This window comes from Botryllus schlosseri, chromosome 9 (assembly GCF_051294905.1).
Source record: "Botryllus schlosseri isolate E-star chromosome 9, Bs_hap1, whole genome shotgun sequence".
NCBI lineage: Eukaryota > Metazoa > Chordata > Ascidiacea > Stolidobranchia > Styelidae > Botryllus > Botryllus schlosseri.
Window position 1 is genome coordinate 20,157,221 of NC_137244.1, and position 12,284 is coordinate 20,169,504.

At 39.9% G+C, this 12,284-nt stretch overlaps 1 protein-coding gene across 5 annotated transcripts in view; it reads right to left on the reverse strand.

Annotated features, from left to right (window-relative positions):
- Window positions 1-12,284, reverse strand: part of LOC145446363 (uncharacterized) — a 79,145-nt gene that overhangs the window by 25,594 nt on the left and 41,267 nt on the right. For all 5 annotated transcript variants that reach the window (XR_013917276.1, XM_080324630.1, XM_080324632.1 and 2 more), the window contains 28 exons: window positions 12,047-12,262; window positions 11,717-11,784; window positions 11,498-11,654; window positions 11,328-11,437; window positions 11,158-11,266; window positions 10,394-10,570; window positions 10,289-10,327; window positions 10,125-10,226; window positions 9,963-10,058; window positions 9,544-9,636; window positions 9,395-9,484; window positions 9,142-9,341; window positions 8,546-8,702; window positions 8,350-8,487; window positions 8,129-8,290; window positions 7,857-7,924; window positions 7,436-7,592; window positions 7,252-7,370; window positions 7,084-7,192; window positions 6,687-6,878; window positions 6,440-6,587; window positions 6,083-6,175; window positions 5,880-6,001; window positions 1,591-1,732; window positions 1,372-1,499; window positions 1,028-1,155; window positions 720-837; window positions 537-662 (listed from right to left, as the gene is read on the reverse strand). Coding sequence is in view for 4 of the 5 variants with exons in the window: in XM_080324630.1 (XP_080180756.1) it covers window positions 537-662; window positions 720-837; window positions 1,028-1,155; window positions 1,372-1,499; window positions 1,591-1,732; window positions 5,880-6,001; window positions 6,083-6,175; window positions 6,440-6,587; window positions 6,687-6,878; window positions 7,084-7,192; window positions 7,252-7,370; window positions 7,436-7,592; window positions 7,857-7,924; window positions 8,129-8,290; window positions 8,350-8,487; window positions 8,546-8,702; window positions 9,142-9,341; window positions 9,395-9,484; window positions 9,544-9,636; window positions 9,963-10,058; window positions 10,125-10,226; window positions 10,289-10,327; window positions 10,394-10,570; window positions 11,158-11,266; window positions 11,328-11,437; window positions 11,498-11,654; window positions 11,717-11,784; window positions 12,047-12,262 (3,564 nt within the window). In the remaining variant the exon portion in view is untranslated. The remainder of the gene's footprint in view (window positions 1-536; window positions 663-719; window positions 838-1,027; window positions 1,156-1,371; window positions 1,500-1,590; window positions 1,733-5,879; window positions 6,002-6,082; window positions 6,176-6,439; window positions 6,588-6,686; window positions 6,879-7,083; window positions 7,193-7,251; window positions 7,371-7,435; window positions 7,593-7,856; window positions 7,925-8,128; window positions 8,291-8,349; window positions 8,488-8,545; window positions 8,703-9,141; window positions 9,342-9,394; window positions 9,485-9,543; window positions 9,637-9,962; window positions 10,059-10,124; window positions 10,227-10,288; window positions 10,328-10,393; window positions 10,571-11,157; window positions 11,267-11,327; window positions 11,438-11,497; window positions 11,655-11,716; window positions 11,785-12,046; window positions 12,263-12,284) is intronic.

Below are 12,284 nucleotides of genomic sequence, written 5' to 3' on the forward strand. Positions count from 1 at the left end.
TTACAAAGCCTGAGCTAGTTTTCCTTAAACGATACGTTCATAATATATTTATGTATGGTTATAGTGATATTATATTGCCAATGTTATTATGATGGCAGTTACAGACATGTTATAGCTGTTTTGTCGGCGACATATCATTGCTGAAGGAATTAACCACTTCGAAAACGTAAATAGAATGAATCCAGGAAAAAGAGGATTAATATTGAAGATACGGCCTCTTATCAGTGTGTCTCCGAAGTTTCTAATGCTTCAACAAGTAGAATATTCGATGGCTTGAAAATTTGTTTCTAAGTCATATCTATGTAACCACTTCCCAAATAATTGATTTCAAAATTGTACTATGGAACTAAGCGTTCCATTGCACCAGTTGCATCGAACATCATGAAACAAGATCGATTCAAGGGCTGTAGATGATTTTTAAAGGCACAAATTTAGATGAGCACTTTGGTGTTGATCGCAGTGGAATAAGCATAACTTGATATCCAGATCAGAGCAACGATTAATGTAGATATATAACATTCAGTTATGAAGGTCACCTTTCAGAAAGCAGGATGCAGCAATATCGTTATCGTTAACAAAAGATCCCCGGTCGGTATCGGCATTACCACAAGAAGCATTTACGTTAGCGAGCTGACCACCCTTCTGAACCAGGAACAAATTTTCTGAACGTACAAACCTCAGTTGTGTTGGAATACTTGATAACAGCATTGTAAACCAACCTCCAGGCCTGTAACGATCGTCGCATACATAACGCAGCGAGTTTGCCGTTCTCCATTTCATTTCACATGAATCTTCAAAATGTATCCCGGCAAGATGTAATCTGTCCCACGGTTCAACCTACTTAACACAAGTTGAGGACACATGAATCAAGGGTAATTGTAACGTAAGTCAACCCCATTAGCTAATTTGTAGCAGACTCAAGGCGCACATATAAATTTGTGAATGCAGTAAATTAACATCAATAGGATTTGTCACTCAAATATGTAGTCTCGCGGTAGATCAACTGCTGACACAATGAACATCTTGCCTTGTCGTAGAGAAAATTATAACTGACACTCCTGAGTTTGATGTGGTATGGGTCCTTGGACCTGCAAATCCAGTGCTGCAACGGGTCGGTCAAATTGCAGGGGGTAACACGAATGCCTGGACCGACACCTAAACAACAAATCAAATTTACCTTTAGACTCACAGATTCAGAACAGATCAATTTAATTAGTAGTTTTTCATAACCGCTGCAATATGGTTACCATTCTGCTTCATAGAAAACCTGTGCATTTCCATATGGAGAACTTTACTATAGCTGCATGTTAACAATCGATCTTTAGCCTGTGTTAAAGGTACTTAAATATTGACTTAAGACAAAAAAGATACCATTGCTGGAGGAGTCCGTAATAATATATGGCGCAGTCAAACAGCGTCCGCTAGCTACATGCATCAAGTGGTACGTCGAAGTCCAAACCCACTCCAAATCTTTCGAGTCGGCATAATCACACGAGCCACTGCGAAAGAACAGCACATTAACGCAAAATGCATCAAACAGCATATTCCATGCGATTCCTTTTGGTTCTGAAAATGTGTAGGCAACGTTACCTTCTTACGTAAAAGTGCTTCTCAAATCGATCGAATTGTCCGTAGGTGTGATTGCGTGTGTCTCCGTATATGCAACGTCTTTTGTATGGGAGTCGAGACTCTGGCAATTCTTCCGCTCCAATATTTGATATCATAAAAGTATCTGGGAACATAAGTTCAGAGGTGCTTCTACAATTTATTCACATATTCAGTATAGTGACAACAGCTTCAAGTTTTTTTGATATAATCCAACCAATATTTCGATAGTTCTTCAAGCCAGCTTAGCGGCTTTATATATTACTAGTTTTGTCGAGCACAAAGGAATGGTTTGTGTCTCGAAAACGTCATGACTGCATGGAATATGATTACAAAAGCTTTCTGGAGCAGTAGTATTACTCTAACTTGAATTGTACAAATTTGTGATGTCTCGTTGGCTAAAGCAGGGCATGGTATGGTATGGAATGGAACGAGAATTTTCCATACTCCATACTTGCCCTACTCTCTCCATACCATACTTGCAATTTTCCATACCATACCAACATTGTTCCATACCATACTTGATACATATTCCATACTTTCAAATACTTCAATATCATAAGTATAGTACCTTTTATAGCACCTATATTATTGATATCTCGGATGTCATTATTGCTTAAACTAGCGAATCTAATGCGAATCTAATTCCTGGTAATAGTTTTACAGAGTCTGTTTGGGTGAGGTTTAGTTCACTGTGGTGAGGTGTCATGTACGTCTACTCTACAGCTTCCGCGAGCGAAATGAGATAGTGAGCAGATCATTACGTCTACTCTACAGCTTCCGCGAGCAAAATGAGATAGTGAGCAGATCATTATCTAGGACTGTCCATAAAAGGGACTTGCAACATACGGCCAGCGGGCCGGATGCGGCCCGCAACAAGATTTTTTCCGGCCCGCGGACAGTTTCCCGTCTTACATAATAATGTGGCACGCGGCCCCAGTCTGCCAATATCCCCCCTACTTGCCTAAACGTCAAATTTTAGTGACTGTATGTTATTATATAGGTGTGCGCACTGTGCAGCGTGCGAGAGTGGAGCTTACGCGTAAGTTCGTCGAAGCGAGAAGGCTTGCATTATCGGCATTTACGATGTGCTGAACCCTAATGAATTGATTCTTGGTAAATTTTGGGTACCGGGCTTATCAAACGCTTTGAAATCATAATTAAGGATTGCACCGTGAGTTATTTGATCAGGGAGAAGCAGACACGGCGGCGCCTGTATGACAATGCTATTCTCAAATCAACATTGTATCGTCATTATCGGCGAGAAATGGCTTTGAAGTGACATTGCTGTCGATAGAATACATTCATTAAATACGATTTATTCCTGGTATACATGGGCGAATAATTTATCCATTAAGCAATCCGGCCCGCCAAGTACCTAATTTTCCTATTTCCGGCCCGCCCCTGTTCCATAAGGATATCATCTCATTTCCGGTACATTAGTATGAGGCACATGCAAGTTTGAAGTAAATACTCGCAAAATAATTTATAATATAGGCGCACCCATAAAATATCCCAGCTGCAGGCGATCAATACTGCAGCGATCTGCGTGATTATTAGTACAGTATTTGGTTGGGGTTAGCGTGGCGAGAATTCCAAACTATATCTACCCAACTCCCTGATCTATAATCCTACTGCGAGATCGTTTGAAGTATGACCAATAAGATATCTCGGTATGTAAATAGTATAGATTTTTAGAATTTTTAGAATTTTAATACTGTGCACAGCAATGGCATAGAGTAAAGTGCGTTCTAGTGCAACTATGAATTATGATGCTATCGACAATTGACAAGTATTCATTATGACGTCACAAGCCGGCACGGCGGCACCTTTGTCTTCGTTGCTACATCGGATGTTACTGACGACTGACAGACTCTAGATTACTATAGATAACTAACCTACGGGTAGATTAGTAATCTATAGAGACCAGAAATGGCCAACCTTTTCGGCTAAAGGGACGCATGAAATTGACGAACGAGCGCGCAGTCCACTAGCCGCGCCAAGCGGGTAATATTTTCAAAGTTTATAAATAAACTAGGTCAATAATATTATTACTTGAGTATACTGCGGGTCTACTGTATACCGCCCGCTGGGCTCAGTTTGCAAAGACACGACTATTCGGTGTCTGGCCACATCGATATCGAAGGTCTCCGATACTATGCGACAACTATATGCCTACATTTCACCGTCGACGATCTTTATGCGAGCGCAAACGCGAAAAGACTTTCTCCCGTAATTGCGAATACAGTTAGACTCAGTCGGGTAAATTAGGCGTTGTTTTTTTTCATTTTCAGTAGGGGGTAGGCTACCAAGCAAGAAATCGTGTCACAATTAAACACGCGAAGCGTGAAGACAAATTTCACTACTATTTTAGTATATCGTAATGTTGTATTGTAATGTACGACGATTTACTGAGAATGTGACTATACCCTGGATCTGCCAATGCGTCGGAACTGATATTTCAATCATCAACATCCCAAGTGTCGCAGCCAGACTTGTAATTTTTGGTTGGCACTGCAATTTCACAATCTGAGCAATTCATTTTCGATAATACAATAGCAAATTACCTCGCGGGCCACGCAAAACCCTCTCGCGGTCCACATTTGGCCCGCGGGTTGGCCACCCCTGATATTGACAGGCCCATTCGATAATTTCAGAGCCAGAGCAGTGGTAATAATGCGGCTCCGGAGCTGGAGCCGGAGCTAATGTATGATAGAAGAAAGCTCCGGAGCCGGAGCTGGAGCAGTTTAAATTTACGGCTGCTCCAAAGCCCTGCTACACAGCGTTCAATAGTTCACGCTCACACATAACAAAAGCGATCGTATTCCGTGAACAACGAGCAAGTACGCTTCGCTTCATGGAGCTTGCACAGATCATGATAAAACAGGGCCGGCCAACCCGTGGCCCGCGAGAAGGTTTTGAGTGGCCCGCGAAGTAATTTCCGAAATTTCTAATATCACCAAGATGGGTTGCACAGATTGTAAACTTGCAAGGTCAAACAAAAATTTGATTAGTGTCTGGCACTTGAGATGTGTTGACTAAAATATCAGTTCCGGCGCTTTGGCAGATCCATCAGCCAGTCACATATTGGTAGATATTCGTACACTACAATAAAGCAGAATAATTTGCGATGGGTTTATCAAATGTAAAAATTTTGGACAAGCTTCGCGCAACATGTTGTCACTTGATTTCTTGTTTTTGATATTGTTGCCACTTTGTGTGAAAATGAAAGAACGCCTAATGTATCAGATTGAGTATAACTATATATTCGGGATTACGAGACAAAGTGTCGTTCAACATATGCGACTTTGCGTTTGCACTCGCAGTAAGACCGTTCACTATGGAACCTAGGCATAAAATAATTGACGCATTTCCTATATCCAAGTGTTGGAGGTTTTTCTAGGCTACTCCTCGCCACCTCATCCGCGTAAGCGGTGTCTTACAAAAAGCCTGGAAGTGGGCCGTACTGTAAGTCGGCAGTTACGGAATATAAATAAAGAATATCGATCTGGTGTAAATGACATAGTAGTTGACAAACACCATGAATACCTCAAAACCAACCAACCAATTGACGCATGTTGGTCGCATCTTTCGATATCGATATGTCCAGGCGCCGCGTAGCCCAGTCCTCGCAAATTTAGCCCAGCGAAATACAGCAGGCCCGCAATATAGTCAAGTGACAATATTATTGACCTATAAACTTAAAAAAAAATTCGCGCTTCGCGCGGCTGGTGGCCTGCGCAATAGTTCGTCAACCGAATGTGGCCCTTTGGCTGAAAAGGTTGGCTAGCCCTGCGATAAAATGTATAAAACACCAAAGTATGGAAGTATAGAATTGTCGTTCCATACCATAGATTAAAATCTTCCATTCCCTACCATACTTGCATTGTTCCATATTCCATACCAAAATATCGATCCATACCATACCATACCATACCATGCCCTGGGCTAAAGGCGTCCAAAAGTGTCTGGGACTTCGATATTCGACATTCGATATCACGAAACAGAGTTATAAAAAGTGGGTTTAGCAAGACTTTAACTGGAAACTGAGCAGTCAACACAATGACTTGGACTCGGGCTCGAGTCATAATACCACGACTCGGACTCGACCCTCTGCTCGCTGACTTGGACTCGGACTTGACTCGGTGGTGAAGTGAAAATGACTCGACTTGACTCGAGTCAAACCTATAAAAGTGAGATTGACTTGTGACTCGGAGGCTTGTGACTTGGTTACAACCCTGACTATGACAGACATTATGTGATATCAAAAATACCTTTCACGAAATTGATAGAGGTGTTTAATATTTCCTCAACACCATTAACGTTCCAAATCCAATTTCTCTCTCTAGGGTCGACTCTGTTAACAGCTGCTTTATCTACGATTGGAATCCAGAATCTGTAAATATATCGCAAAGAAATAGATTGTGTCTATATGAATAGTGATGTATACCGACTCTGCCGAAAAGCGGTAACTTACTTCAAAGAATGGTGATATTGGTATCCTGAGCTGATCAACACAATATCGCGAAGGAAATCAGCCGTAACTGTATCCCTTACATCAAACAGTTCCCTAAAAATTACACAGAGAGTCAACGACAACAAAAAATGAGACAGTAATGGTTCTGCTTGGTGGCCTTGGTAACAGACACAAAGTGACACTCAGATACATCCAATGGACATATCAAGCATTAATGCATTTAATTATATAGCTGCAATGGAAACATCTTGAAATAAGACACATCTGAAATTTCTGTGACAGATCAATAAGCTATTACAAAATAATGATGAAATCCTTCATCTCAAACAAAAGTTGCATGAATTAAAAAATAGATACCCTCCAGATCGGGAACAATATTCATTAGCCATTTCCTGGACACTTCCATATGAACTGTTTTGTTCTTCGGATAAAACTGGTTCGTGTTGTAGATACACGCAATAATCACGATGATGAAACTTGTACGAAATAGGATAATCGCAACTTCCTGTACATATAAAGGAGTTGAAGTGATTAAATATTTACTTTTATGTGCATAATCCAAAATAAATAACCGAGAAGTTTTGAGCTTACGAGAGTATCTTACTTTTCATGCAAATAAACGAATGCTTCGTCGAGCAATTATCCTCAAACCATTGCCAATCTTCTTCGCGATTCATCACAACACAATCGTTACTATTGTTCGAGGCAAAATTATCGACCACATCACTACTATTCCATCTGTGGATGTCTGCGTGCGCTGATACAAAAGGTTCCCCGCTTGACCAACGAAAAATTCCTGGACAAGGTTGAACAAATATCGATTTCAATTGAAATGGATCAGTATGTCTGAAGAGCCAAAGAAGTGACAATCAGCTTTGATTCCTGAGCAAAAATGAATATCTAGGTATGTCTTCTCGAGTTTCACTGTCGCGGCAATATTTTATGGTAATCAATGTTAAAATATGGCTTATCATTATCATATTCATCCAGATTGTATATACCTTCAGTTTCACGATCACTCAATCCAATCCACCACAATTGAGATCCAATATCATCGGCGGAAATATCAATCTTCGGAAGAGCATAATTGTCTACTTCAAGTTTTGTTAACTGAATATTAATATGAGTTGATCGAATGAATGTCAATCGTAAGCACCAGTGTGGTTTACCGGCAACAATACAGCGTCATCCTTAGCACATGTAGCCTCTGCCTCTTCATAAGTTAGCGGCTTCAAATGAAACAGTAATTCCATTTCTTTTCCATTGGAGAAATTCACCAGAATATATTCTAAATTATATCATGAAGTTTTCAAAATTTAATACATATTATGTGGTGCATTATCCAGCCCTTACCAGGCCCAAAACAGGCTTCCTCGTATAAGCCATATCCTGGACTATCTTTTGCAAAGTTGGCGATTTTATTGACATGTATGGCCGCGGTTCTGGCGGTCGCATTACGAAACCTGGAAATATCCAGCACCGGACCGTGACCATCTTTGGAACACCCACTCTAGACAAAAAATACTCAGTGGTGAGGATTAATTATTTGAATCTATGTTTGAACCGCAGAATATATCTTGATGTGCCTTGGGCTGAAAGAATAATAGGCAGAAACTTCTTTTAAAACTCATTAAACTTTTTAATAAATGAACAATAATGTATAGGATATACAGGATACATGTTTGAATTCATGCAAGAAAACAACATGGAAAATATATTTCAATAGAAAAATTAATCGATAAAATTAATCGGGTACACAGTATCATTAACTTACTTCTAAAAGCAATGATCTCAGGCAGTCTCCAGTTACTGGTGGATTGTATGTGCAACGCTCTGGCAAAACTGAAAAAGTGATTGAAAGCTAGTTATTAATAGGGATAATAATTGGACACGGGTAATAACAATAGGTCAATAATCATATACATTTATCAACTTGACGGCATATATTTTCCTCTTTTGCCTAAACGTGACCAAATCTTTAATGTTAGCATTTTTCCGTCATTCAAATACAGTCGGAAGAGCTCTCTCTAAAAAGATTTCGCTAACCAGATTCACAAATGAAAGGGTTTTTCTTGACACAGTGCAAGTCATTCCACATAGGCGGCGAAATATCAAGATTGATAGCACCGCAATCTTCATCGCACCAAGCATTGTTTGGCTCTGTCGCAAAACCCCCACGTTTATGCCACCTCTCGAACGGAAAAGGTCCTGAACAAAATCAATTTAGGTTACGTACATGAAAAAAATCTTAACGCAGCAATAGTTACCAAATTCACACAGCACAGGAAGCTTGGTAGCGCAATCAATGTCAATCCACTTCATATTTTCAGAAATGGCCCCGCAATGTTGCCGATTACCTGACAAGTCGCCGTTTGGTTCCGTGGCCTTGTCCCAGTTGGAATATGCTAAAGAGTATCTATAACTGATCGGATAATTCATTTCAACTAGAACATGTCTGCATACGTGCGAAACGCCTTTTATCAGGCACGGGAATGAATTTCCTTCTGTACCATGATTCGTGTATGTAAACTTGTTGTCCATCAGCTTGTTTCCAAACAGCCAAGTCAGTCGTGTCTCCTCGCAATGCAAAGAAGAACTTCCGAAGACTTGATGACAACATCTAAATGCACGAGTTTTAATGAAATGTGCATTTCTACTTACAATATAAACCCCATATAATTTATCATAGTTCATAGAAAATTGTCTTTTAGCTTTACTGAAATATTTCTTTCTGATCTCCCTCTAGGTTTCAACACTCGATAATGATAATATCTAAAGAATGATAACGCCCGTTATCTTTCAATGAAAGTGAAATATAATCTTTACAGCAATACCTCATGAAAGATCTTTCATAAAAATGCTTCCAAGATCCTTCGGAGAAACATCAGGGCATATGTAAATACATTTATACAAGGTATACTTAACAATGGTAGTAGAGTGTTGGCTTAAATGCTGAGCTTGTAATTTCCAATGCATTACGTTCGGTCTTAAATATGCATTTATAATTACACAAAATCCAAACTGTACTAAAATTTGTTCTTTTTCATAATAGAATTCACCTGTATTGTTTGTCCAATCGCCAGATTAATTTCAGCGGAAGTGATATTTGCCAAGGTCCCGCCATACTTGTTGCAAAAGCGTTCAGTCGCCGATGCATTTCCAACCAAATTGGCACCCCAAATCAACCAAATTTGATGGTCCAGAGTAACGTTGGTAGCATACCAAGGAACTGTCCCAGATTCGATATCGGACAACAAATCTGCAACGCATATAATGATGGAAAGATCCATTATCGTGTCCTAATGATCATACCTCCAAAATCAGGCTGAGGGTTAGCCATCATGCCGTCGGCATACAACCAATTGCTTTCGCTATCCCGGTCACTTATTCCTATCCAGACATCTAAAACAAAGAACTTGATAAATGTATCTGGTACGTTACGGCTGTAAAATCCAACGAACCTTCTTTCAGACTAAAGTTCCCGTTCAGCATCTTTTCAACTATCCAATCGTGCAAGTCCCGCGTTTTTGGACACGCCAGCTTGCCCCAAATACCTTCATAGTAACATAAGCCCAGGAGTAAGTTATGAAGATTATATGCACGATAGAGTGGAGTTTTGCACTTATAATCTTGAATAGCTGTGTGAAACAGCGAAATCAACATTCAGGTATTACATACACTAATTACATAACAGTGAAAAACTTTACATTGGTGACCCAGTTCTAATTTTTCCACTGTGTTCATAAATATCTCCCGACTGGGACCTTTGTTACTTAATATTCTAACTAAGCACAACGTGGAGTGCATAGACTTTGACATAAATTTAGGATGAAATCGAAACGACAATACCAAGAAAAACTTCACAGATAGTCGGAATCACCTTCACAGTATTCGAATGCACCTTCCCAAGGCATCGGGACATCAAAAAAAAGAAAACTCTCGTTATTACGCTTCACCTCCATCGCTGCGTAATGACCTGAATACCAGTGAGAGCGAGAAAAACACTTGAAACTTGAATTTCCATAGCCACCTTCAAAATTACCTTTAGTCACCGAGCAATTTTCCCCCGAAAATATGTCAGAGCAGACGCATTCTTGATTGGAACAGTTGTAAGTCCCATCGCACTGGGACCTGCATGGCTCCTCTACATGACAAAGTTCTCTATGAATGATGATATCTCAAACACAACCACAAAAGCCACTTCACCTTCAAGAACAATGTATTGAGCTGGATAGAGGCACGTAACTGAATGATAATTACAATACTGAATGAAGCACGGATAACAATCATAGCCTTGTGTCGGATGCTTACTGTCCATGCAGATGAAAGGTAATGCGTCGTCACATTCGTCAAGAGACCACATGAAGCTGTTTTCCGAATTAAACGACGCGCAATGCCGAGACCCGTGACTGTATGTGAACGAGGAGTCCCAGTTGCTGTAGTTACTCAAAACATCATGTGTTTCGACACTCGCCCAGCGAAATATCCCTAGAATAGTAAGAGATGGATCAGATTTATTCTCGTCTGCATAATTGATGCTTTGATGATGGAGGTGCGATACAACCTTTTAGGCAAGGTTATCTAGTCTGAACCACCTTGATTTTTCTCCTCCATGCTATCCCTGAATGCTGAGCGCCTAGCGGAATAGCTAGCTATAGAGTCCTTGGTATGACCCGGCTGGGTATTACACCATCTCTATTCAGGATGTTCACAATTTAACACGGCAACATCCATTCTAGTACACATAAACTTTTGGTCTGATCGACAGACCGTCTCATCACAGATAGAACAAAATAACAATATATCTGTAACTTAAACATTCACTTCAGAAAATGTCTTCCACGAAGCTGACTGAGTCTGCATTAAACCAAGCCCAACACTACAAACTACAGTGAGGTTCATTTATTCCTCACAACTATGCACTTCGTCTTATACACATATTGTTATCTTTTTTTAAATTTCACTAGCCCTTGTGTGTGACGCTCAACAAATTATTACTTTAATATTTTTATGGTAACTAACTGAGACTACACAATCCTACAACAATCCTTGATACAATATTAGTCTGCAGTTACCTTCATCCCAAAAGTCATCAAGACCTAGCCACCACTTTGAAGTGTTGAAGTATTCGTTTGCATGACCAAGTTTTTCCTCCAACTTCTGCTGTATGGCGCTACTCTCAATCTAACGATAAGGTACCTATGATATCCAGCTGTAATGCCACATATACAATGAAAAGAAATACCGAAAAATGTAGCAACGTATTGCGACTTCGACAATACGTCTTTGCATCTTGATACGATTTTTTCCCGGTGTGAACCAACACCTTCATGCCATTGGATATTTCAACAAATTCTAAAAAAAGAATGATTATTAAAGTCTGGAAGTTTTCATAATTTAGATGCAAGTAATTACGAGCTTCGTGACATGATTCGGCATCAATTCCCAAATACGGTATTTTGGAGGCGTTACGTATTGCAATGAAATCTTGATATATTAACCACAAATTTGTCCGGTTGTAATATTCAAATTTAGCGAAAGGAAGACGCCCGTTCACTGGATCGCAGCCGCTCTGCAAGATAACAAATGAGGATGACGCGATCAGAAAGAACCATAAAATATAAGGATGCCAACCTGGTTGAATAATTCTTCCAAGCATGCAAGGCTGTGTGGAGGGAAGTATGTACATATTTCGGGAAATTCTGCAAAATACGACCTCAAATTATCAAAACTTGAGCACTTACTAACGCTAGGAACATAATTCATTAATTCTCGCGAGGTTGAATAATAGTAGTACAAGGCACCCGAAATCAGAATGTCAATAAAGTACACAAAATAATTCTACAAAAAATTAAAGGGCGTTCAGTGTACATGCCTTTAACAATATGCAGCAGCAAAAGCATTCAATACATCAGAGTTGTGGGTATTCACAGACCAATGAAGTAAATATAATTGTTCTCATACCAAATCCATAGCATTCCATTTGATCAGTAGAGTTGACCGCCATTATATCCAACACTTTCCTCAAGTCGGACTCATTATAAAGATGCCATTTCCAACTCAACTCCAGCCGCAAAGGATATGCAGTTCCCATTTCGACACACCTGGTCTCGTTAACCCACAAATAATGCAAACACTCATCGCGAAGCGTAGGAAGATAAGTACAACCCTTGGGATATGCTGTACGGCAAAGAAAACATTA